General features: G+C 63.0%; 1 protein-coding gene across 1 annotated transcript; it reads left to right on the top strand.

Annotated features, from left to right (window-relative positions):
* Positions 1 to 1,967: 1,967 nt before the first annotated feature.
* Positions 1,968 to 9,815, top strand: ECEL1 (endothelin converting enzyme like 1; the record flags this gene model as incomplete). The annotated part of the gene is made up of 17 exons (XM_082055446.1): positions 1,968 to 2,711; positions 4,418 to 4,486; positions 4,637 to 4,747; positions 5,266 to 5,358; positions 5,702 to 5,826; positions 6,259 to 6,481; positions 6,634 to 6,732; positions 6,828 to 6,902; positions 7,376 to 7,479; positions 7,684 to 7,742; positions 7,908 to 7,959; positions 8,086 to 8,153; positions 8,236 to 8,360; positions 8,602 to 8,667; positions 8,865 to 8,960; positions 9,398 to 9,474; positions 9,716 to 9,815. 17 exons carry the CDS (start codon positions 1,968 to 1,970, stop codon positions 9,813 to 9,815), a joined length of 2,286 nt encoding a protein of 761 aa, XP_081911572.1.
* Positions 9,816 to 10,075: the final 260 nt, after the last annotated feature.

Raw genomic sequence — 10,075 nt, forward strand, 5'->3', positions numbered from 1 at the left:
ACGCCACCCCCTCCCCGCCCCGCTGCCTCCCTCCGGCCCCGCAGCTCCGCCAGCCGCGGCGCGGGGCGCGGAGCGGAGCGCGGGGCGCGCAGCCGGACGGGCAGCGCCGGACCGGCCAGCCAGCAACCCCGGGCAGCCTGCTGACGTCCCCCGAGCAAGCCGGTGAGCACCCCGGAGCATCCCCCGCGCATCCCGGGAGCGTACCCGAGCATCCCGGGCAGCGTCCCCCGAGCATCCCGGGAGCATCCCCCAAGTGCCTCGGTGAGCAAGCGGTGAGGGAACCCCGAGCACCCGCGGACATCCTGGGCAGCATCCCGGGCAACATCTCCTGACCATCCCCCGAGTACCTCGGTGAGCAGCCCGGTGAGCATCCCCCGAGCAGCCCGGGGAGCACTCCCTGAGCCTGCCGGGGAGCACCCCGTGAGCATCCTCCGAAAATCCCGGGCATCTTCCCGGAGAGCACTTCCCGAGCATCCCCCGAGCAACCCTAGACCATCCCCCGAGCAACCTTCAAGTATCCCCCGAGCACCACGGGTATCATCCCGGTGAGCACCTCCCGACCACCTCCCGAGCACCCCGGCAAGCAGCTCCCGAGCATCCCGGCAAGCGCATCCCGAGCATCCTGGGCAGTGTTCCCCGGGCGCTCCCGAGCATCCTGGGCAGCATCGCGGGCAGCATCTCCCGAAGACGCCGGGCAGCCCCGCCGCAGCAACCCAGGCAGCCCCCCCGCCCACCCCGCGCCCCGCCGCGCCGCACCGTGCCCGCTGCCGGCCCCGCAAACTTTCCGGCGGCGGCGGCGGCAGCTCCGCGGCTCGAGCAATGCCGGGCTGCGGCACTGGGGCACAACTTTGCCCAAGTTGCAGAGGGAATGGGGGCTGCGGGGCTTGGGGGGCACCACCACGGGGATACCAGCCACCTCCCGAGAAGCTCTTTGTCCCCAGCGTGTCCTCCCCCATCTGCAAATCCAGATGCCATTCTGAACTGAGCAAGGATTGGGGTCCCCTTTTGAAGCATCCCCCCCCAACATATCTATGCCCCCACCCTCCTTATGCCTTGGGCAGACCCCTTCCTCCCTGGCACAGCACCCCAGCCAGAAATCTGTGCCCATCAGGCACCAGTTAGAGGGTTGGATGGATGGTGGGGGGGATTTGCTTTGAGATGTCTGTGGTGTCCAGGTTCCACCCCCCCAGACCGGAATTAACTTTGCACATGCATCATGCACCGCACCACAATTTGACACAACGCAATGCAACACGGTGCACCACGACCCAACCCAACACAATGCAATGCCGCTCGCCACGGTACAACGCAACCCAACGCGGTGCAGGGCCATGCAACCTGATCCAACCTGCAACACCCCAACCCAATGCCTTGCCCCATAAATCTACCCAAAGCCACCCTTGGCAAACTGCTCACCCCTCTCTGTACCCCACCCAAAGGGACTGACAGCCCTGTGGCTTCCACAGGCTTGGAAGGGTTCTCATGGTGCGGCATGAGGCTGGGCTCACTGGACCACCCCCATGCCCACTCGGCGTGGGTGCTTTTGCTGGGTGGGCGTGGGGTATGTGGAATGGAGCTGTGTCAGGGGCTGAAACCTGCCTGGGGTCATGCAGGCAAGACCCTGTCTCGTGACCAGAGGGACTGGCGGAGGGGACATGGGGTAGAGATGCCACTGAGCTCCTAGTACTGGGCACAGTCCCAGTGGCACCAGCAGGGCATACAGGCAGGGCTGGAAACGTAGGTGGTGATGACAGCAAGAAGCAAACACCCCCCCGATCCTTGCTCCTCCCAAAACCCCCCTCAACCCTCTGCCTTTTCCAGGATCTTCCTGACACAGCCAGGCACCCTCCACCACCTCCCCACTGTGGGCATGCCTTCAGCATGAACCGTGGGGCACCCAAACCTGTCCCCCACCTGCCCTGAGCCCCCTCCACCCTTGCTGCCTGTGGGGAGCCCGGTCCTCGGCCATGGAGAAGACTTACTCATTGACGGCCCACTATGATGAGTTTCAGGAGGTGAAGTATGTGAGCAAGTACCAGAGCGGGACCCTGCCCAACGGCTTCACCCTCCAGCTGGGCACCGGGGCCAAGAAGCGCCGGGGGGGGCTGCCGCGCTGGAGCCGCCGGGAGGTCTGCCTGCTCTCGGGGCTGGTGTTCGCTGCTGGGCTCTGCGTCATCTTGACGTGCATGTTGGTCCTCAAGTACCTGGCTGCTGAAGGGGACAGCTACTGCTTGGAGGGGTGCCAGGAGAAGAAGGCCTTCCTGCGGGCATCCCGCTTCCTCAGCGCGAACATGGATGCCACCATTGATCCCTGCCAGGACTTCTACTCCTTCGCCTGCGGTGGCTGGCTCCGGCGGCACGGCATTCCCGAGGACAAGCTGGTGTACGGCACCATCGGAGCCATCGCTGAGCAGAACGAGGCCAAGCTGCAGGCGCTGCTCAGCCGCCCCGTGCGGCGTCGAGCCCCCGCCTCGGCCGAGAGGAAGGTCAAGGAGTTTTTCCGCTCGTGCCTGGACCGGGCTGAGATCGATCGGCTGGGCCCGCGACCCATGCTGGAGGTCATCGGGGAGTGCGGTGGCTGGGATGCCCCCCCAGGCCGTGGGGACCTCAATGAGCTGCTCTACAAGACACAGGGGGTCTACAGTGCCGCTGTGCTCTTCTCCCTCACCGTCAGCCTGGACGAGAGGAACACCTCCCGCTACATCATCCGGGTGAGGGCACCCTGTCCCTAGGCCTGCTCCCCGCTGCCACCTGCTTGTGCTGGTGACGCCCCCAGTGACACCGTCCCTGTCGTGGTGGCTCTGGGCGCTTGCCCTGTGTGTGGGCTTGGCTGCAGTAAGCTGCTGGGCTGGGGACAGACCCTGTCCCCGAGGACACCATCATCCCCACTATGGGACATCTGCATCAGGCTGCCCTGGGGTGAGGGTGACAACCTCAGGGACAAGGTTGGGGACACCGGCAGGGCAGTTCAGCCCACCTGGGTGCTGCAGGCAGCCTAGCAGGGCACCAGGGTGTCTGGAGTGCTGACAGCTGAGCCCCTCACCTTGGCATCCTGGCTGCCATCTGTACACAGAGGGAAAAGCCTCGGCGGTGACTGAAGCTTGCCCGCCAGCCCCACAGCATTGTGCCAGGATGCCAGGGCATCTGCCCATGGCTTTGCCAGCCTTCCCCACACCTGCCAGCCCATGTCCCTCATCCTACAGTGCCACCAGGGCTTTTTCTGGGTGTCCAAGCCTCAAGCACCCTTAGTGGCCGTGGGAGTGTGGTGGTGGGCATGGTGGGGGGACAGCAATGACCTGGTGGGGATGCCAAGGTGAGCACAGTGAGGGATATGGAGGGCCATGATGGATGGCACAGCAGTGGGGGACATGGTGGGGTGGGCGTGGAGGGGACATGGGGTGTGGGCGCAGCGGGGACATGGTGGCATGGTGGGGACAAGGTGCTGGGGATGGTGATGGCACTGGGGGGGACACAGTGGAGGGGATGAGCTGTGAGCTGGTGGGGCTGTGAGGGGTGTGCGAGGCCGTGCTGGCGGCCACGCGTGTGTACACTAGAGGGAGCGAGTGTCACAGGGAACGGCGTGGAGGGGGGTGAGGCTGAGTGGGAGGCGCAGGTGTGCGTGGGGTGTGGCGGGGGGCGTGGGGGCAGGTGGGTGTGACAGGGCTGTTATCAGGGGTGTGTGTGTGCCCGGGGTGAGTGTGACGGGGGGTGTGAGGAGGCTGGGGAGGGGGGTATGTGTGGCAGTGCCTTTGTGGGAAACCAAACGGGGGGTGAGGGGAGAGGGTGTGGAGAAAGGCTGGGGGTACATGTGGGTGTGCACATGGGGGGGCTGGTGCGGCGGGACACGGGAGGGTGGAGGAGCCAGAGAGAAAAGGGCGGGGGGGTGCATGGAAAGAGGCGTAAATTAGATGGTGCGTGTGTAGGAAGGTGGGGGGTGAGCATGCACAGGTGTGTGTCATGAGCAGTGAGTTACAGAGATATGTGTCTGTGTTTACACATGTGTGTTTCAGGCATATGTATGTATTAGAGCAGAGGTGTCACACTCCTTTTCACCGGGGGCCACATCAGCCTCGTGGTTGCCTTCAGAGGGTCGAATGTAATTTTAGGACTGTATAAATTTAATTACTCCTACATTTATACAGTCCTAAAATTACATTCGACCCTCTGAAGGCAACCACGAGGCTGATGTGGCCCACCGTGAAAATGGGTTTGACACCCCTGTATTAGAGTCTGTGCTTATAACTACAGGGTAGCCCAGGGCTGACCCACCACACTGCCACCCCACAGGTCCTGAGTCACCAGGACACCCTACGATATGGGGGAGGCAGAGGGTGCCTTGCCAGGGCAGGCTGGGGGTGCACCTTGCTCAGCACAGCAGCCCCCCCATTCCTTACCTACTGCCCCCATCTCCCCTCAGATCGACCAGGATGGGTTGACACTGCCAGAACGGACTCTTTACTTGGGGCAGGATGAAGAGAGTGAGAAGGTGAGGGTGACCACCAATGCTGCTGGCATGGGGACACAAGGAGAGGGAACAGCACCCAGCAAGGGTGGCAGATGGAGGGTGCCCCACCATCATCAGATCTGGGGCTGGGGTGCCTGTGGGTGGCACTCAGTGTCCCTTTCCTTGGCACAGATCCTGGCTGCGTACCGGGTGTTCATGGAGCGGCTACTCACCCTCCTGGGGGCTGAGCATGTGGAGCAGAAGGCCCAGGAGATCCTGCAGCTGGAGCAGCACCTCGCCAATGTGAGGGGGACTCCTACCCTGGGCGCTGGGGTGCCCCTGCCCAGCCCTTGGGCACCCCAGTCACAGAACTTTTGGAATCTCCATGCCTGGTCCTTCGGGACCCCGTCTCCATCCCCTTGGGAACCTCTGCTCCCAGCCCTTGGGGACCTTCATGCTTGAAGCCCTTGAAGATCTCAGCCCCTTGAAGTCTCCATGGCAGAGCAGTCCCAACATCTTGGGAACCCCCTGTCCCAGGCCTTGGGACAACCTATCCAGCCCTTGGAGAGCCCTCTGTCCAGTCCTTGGAAACCCACTCCAGACCCTTGATGACCCAGTGCCCAATTCTGGGGGACCCCTATGCCCAGCCCATGGGTACCCCAACTCCTTGAGGACATCAAGCGCAGCCCTCAGGGCCCCACTGACAGCAAGATGGGAGGGTTGTGGGTCAGCAGCCCCTATTGCCCCAGACCTGTGCCCGTCCCTGGGCCACCCCCCAAGGCAGGCAGCAGAATGGTGACAGCTGTGCCCACCCTGTGCAGATCACGGTGTCTGAGTACGATGACGTGCGGAGGGATGTCAGCAGCATGTACCACAAAGTGACCCTGGGTGAGCTGCAGCGCATCACCCCGACGGTGAGTAACCCTGATACCCAGCCTGCCACCCTATATCCCCCATCTGCCCTGCATGCCACACTTGTCCCTGTCTCCCTGCTCCATGTTCCCTCTTGCTGCCAATCCCACGTCCCCAGGGCCAGCCTGCACCCTGGGTAAGCCAGCACAAGACCCAGCACAATACCCCAGTGTCCCCAGAAATATCCTCATTGCTCCCAACCATACGAGTCCACTTGACCATGATGCACGTACCTGGGTGGGAAGGGTTGGTGGGAGGCTGGAAAGCCTGGATGGAGTTTCCTTTGTGGTGGCATGGAGTTGGGGGGTGTCCTTTGCCTTCCCTCGACGGTGCCCATCCTGGCAGCTCAAGTGGAAGCGCTTGCTGGACCGCATCTTCCATGACAACTTCTCAGAGGAGGAGGAGGTGGTGCTGCTGGCCACCGACTACATGCACAAGGTGTCCGACCTCATCCGTGTGACGCCCAGCAGGTGAGGGGGGGCTGGCATCCCCCAGCCCCTGCACCTTTCCCAGCCTGGCAGGGGGCTGGCAATGGGGTGGGCACAGGCTGGCTGCAGCTGGTCCCCCCACCATCGCCACCCTCCTGGGGAGACCAGGCTGGGGAGGGGGCCTCCTGGGAAAATCCCTGGAAGAGGTCACTGTGGTGGGCCCCACAGCACCCTGGTTGTGACCAGCCACCTGCTGAGACTCCCCCATGCTAGATGTCACCAGACTCATCACACAGCAGGGAGGGATATGATGCCAGCCTATCCCTGAGGCCCCACAGGACATGGTCACCCCCCATGGCCTGCCTGGTCCCCAGGCAGCAGTGTCCCTACCCAGGCACAGGGTCCCCACCCTCACCATGTGCCTGGGGACATGCCCAGTGTTGGGGGGAGCCTGATCCTGTCCACCACTACCAGGATTCTTCACAACTACATGCTGTGGCGCATCGTGGTGGTGCTGAGTGAGCACCTCTCCACCCCCTTCCGCGATGCCATCCACGAGCTCTCCAAGGAGATGGAGGGCAACGAGAAGCAGCTCGAACCAGACAAGATCTGCCTGAGCCAGGCCAACAAGCACTTCGGCATGGCCCTGGGTGCCCTCTTTGTTGAGGAGCACTTCTCCTCTGCCAGCAAAGCCAAGGTAGGTGATGCTGCCTGTGGGCATGAAGCCACTGTGTCCCCCTTGTCCCCTTGCTGAGGTGTCTGCCACCACCCAGCACTCCCCTGAGGACTGGCTGGCAGGGTGATAGGTGGTGAGGGTGCTGTGCCAGCACCTGTGATGACCTGCCATAGGTGCAGCAGCTGGTGGAGGACATCAAATACATCCTGGACCAGCGCCTAGACGAGCTGGACTGGATGGACGAGGAGACAAGGAGAGCGGCCAGGGCCAAGGTAGTGGCCCCCAGCATGGACCCCTGCCCTTCCCTCCACCATGGCCTGGGGGCATGGGGATTTGGGGCCTTATCTGCTGCTCGTTTTGCTCGCAGCTCCGGTACATGATGGTGATGATCGGGTACCCTGATTTTCTCCTGAAGCCAGAGGCCATCGACAAGGAGTATGAGGCAAGTGGTGGCCCAGGGCCACCCAGGGGTATGGACACATGGAGGGGAGAGGTGGTTCCCCCACCTGCCTCAGGGTCTGTGAACACCAGGGTGGGTAAATGCTACCTTAAAACAAGCCACCTCCTAGTAGGTCATTGTGCCCACCACTTGCACAGCCACATGGGCAGTGCCATGCTGTCCCTGGGGTCCTAGATGATGTCCCTTTCCCCACATTGCACCCACCTAGAGCTCATCGCCATCCTCAGCAAGGGCTGAGGGTGCCTCTAACCCTGTGTGGCCCAGGGACCCAGAGGTGACGCATATGCAGCCACCCACGTGGGCACACAGAACAGGACATGAGGACGCGCACACGCCACATCTAGCCCAGGGCCACAAACCCACACCCTCAGTCTCCAAAGCTCACGGGGGTGCCCCAGCCCTGCTCCTCACACCCTTGGGGCTGGCATCCCCCTGACGGGGCCATGTCCCCCCAGTTTGATGTGGATGAGAAGACCTACTTCAAGAACATCCTCAACAGCATTGCCTTCAGCATCAGGCTCTCGGTGAAGAAGATCCGGCAGGAGGTGGACAAATCTGCGTGGGTATCCCCTTGCCCTGGGGGGTTACTGGGGGCACTGCATGGCCCCACCGATGCCCCACGTCCCCATGCCTGGTTGTACCCCACAGGGTGCAAGCAGGAGGGCACAGGGCAAGCCAGGAATGTCCGCCAGCTGTGTGAGGGGGTGGCATTTCTGTGTCCCCTGGTGTCCCCGCAGCCTGGCACCGCTGTCTCTCCTTGCAGGTGGCTGCTGCCTCCCCAAGCGCTGAACGCCTACTACCTGCCCAACAAGAACCAGATGGGTGAGGCATCGTCCAGCCCCTGGGGCTCAGCACCCCCAGGGCAGGGGGTGTGGGGAGAGCCCAAGCAGGGGGGCACAGTGCTGGGTCGCCTGGTGTCAGGGGATTCTGCAGGTGCGCACCAGGCAGGGTGACACCCCCAAATGCAGTGCTCTTCTTTGTCCCCAGTGTTCCCCGCGGGCATCCTGCAGCCCACCCTCTACGACCCAGAGTTCCCACAGTGAGTGTGGGGCCGCAGCACGCGTGGGGGGTGCCGGGGCAGGGTATGGGGGTGCCAGGTCCTGGGGCCACCTATGTCCCTGCCAGCACCGTGACCTCCACTCTCACCTCTGCTCCCCCGCAACAGGTCTCTGAACTATGGTGGGATCGGCACCATCATTGGGCATGAGCTGACCCATGGCTACGATGACTGGGGTGAGTGACCCCTGTTCTGTGCCAGGGCGGGAGGCGGGTGGGTGTCCCTTGGTGTGACCAGTGGAGGTGATGGTCTTGTCAGGAGGACAGTATGACAGGCACGGAAACCTGGTGCACTGGTGGACGGAGAGGTCGTACAGCAAGTTCCTGAAGAAGGCGCAGTGTATCGTCAACCTCTACGACAACTTCACCGTCTACAACCAGCGGGTGAGCCTCTCGCCCACCGGGCAATGCCCGGGTACACGCGGCCCCATGGAGGGACCCTGCTTGCTCCATCGCTGGAGCTGGGTGCCTGCAGGAGAGCACAGCTCTGCCCTGCCCTGAGACCAACAGCTCATCACACCTCAACCTGGAAATGCCTCAGGGCCCTGGGTGGGGGAAACTGAGGCACAGCCTTGGTGCCAGGGTGGGGAACATCTCTGCTCACTCTGTTAATCTCTCTCCGCAGGTGAATGGCAAACACACGCTGGGGGAGAACATTGCGGACATGGGGGGGCTCAAACTCGCCTACTACGTAAGTGTCCCCGCCACGCTAGGCTGTCACAGCCCCAGCAGGGCCATGGGGTGGCTGCTGATGCCATCCCCACTGGATGGGAAGGAGACCCCCCCATCCCCACCTTGATCCCTGTATCAGGGACTGGGCATGATGCTGCTTGGGCTGGGGGCTTGAGGGGTGCCCAGGCTGTTCTGAGGGCACCCCTTCTCCTCCAGGCCTACCAGAAGTGGGTGAGGGAGCACGGCCCTGAGCACCCTCTGCACCACCTGAAATACACCCACGACCAGCTCTTCTTCATCGCCTTTGCCCAGGTGAGCCCCTGCCCTCCCCACACGGCATGCACTGGGGTGGGGCCACGCTCTGTGGGGCCTGTGGCTCAGCTCCATCAGTGGGTCCTGGGCTCAGCCCTGCAAGGAGCAGCCTGCACAGCCTTGCTGCTCCTGGTGATCCTACAATGACAAACGTGTCCCCCTCATCCCCTCCGGACACCACACGATAACAAATGCACGTGATCCTGCAGCCAGGCAGCTCACAACCCCAGGAGACCCTACAATAACAGACATGCCCCTATGCTCTCCCAGCCCTTCTATACCACACACACGTTCCCAGGAGACCCTGCAATAACAAACACAACCAGGGCATCGCTGCCCTAGTGCTCCAGCAGCCAGAAGGGCCATCGTGGGCTCTGGTGGGTGTTGGGACCTGGGATGCTCCGTCCACTGATCCTTGGGGTTCTTTCTCCTCACAGAACTGGTGCATTAAGCGACGATCCCAGTCCATCTACCTGCAGGTGCTGACAGACAAGCACGCCCCAGAGCACTACAGGTACCAACCGGCCCTGAAATGGGGGGAGGACGGGGGGGTGCCAGCTTTCCCAATGGCTGGCGGTGGTGTGCAAAGTGCCGTGGGCACCCTTTGGGGTGCTGACACCAGCAGCTCTGGGTGCTCATCCCAGGGGACAGGGTTGGAGTGCTGCTGGGGTGAGCGGGTGCCCCAAGTGGGGTGCATGGCAGCGGTGGGGAGGGCAGGGGGTGCCTGGCTCTGAGTTGTCCCCCTCTCCTGGCAGGGTCCTGGGCAGCGTCTCGCAGTTCGAGGAGTTCGGACGGGTTTTTCATTGCCCCAAGAACTCACCCATGAACCCGGCGCACAAGTGCTCGGTGTGGTGAGGCCGATCCCCTCCCTGGCAGCCTGGCACCCCCCGGTTCCCATCCCTGCCCATGTGCCACCCCGTGCCCAATCCCTGCCTCCCCCCATCTTTCCCCCTACTCTCCAGGGAAAGGGGGCACCCTGGGTGATGAAGGGGGTCACTCTCCAAAGACAGGCACCCACTGGAGGGGTGGAGGCAGTGGGGAGAGACTTGGGGTGGGCATGAGCACCCACCCAGAGGCAGCTGCCTCCTGCCCAACCCCACCCTACCCCCTGCCCT

Source organism: Streptopelia decaocto (assembly GCF_964273445.1).
Source record: "Streptopelia decaocto genome assembly, chromosome: 6".
NCBI lineage: Eukaryota > Metazoa > Chordata > Aves > Columbiformes > Columbidae > Streptopelia > Streptopelia decaocto.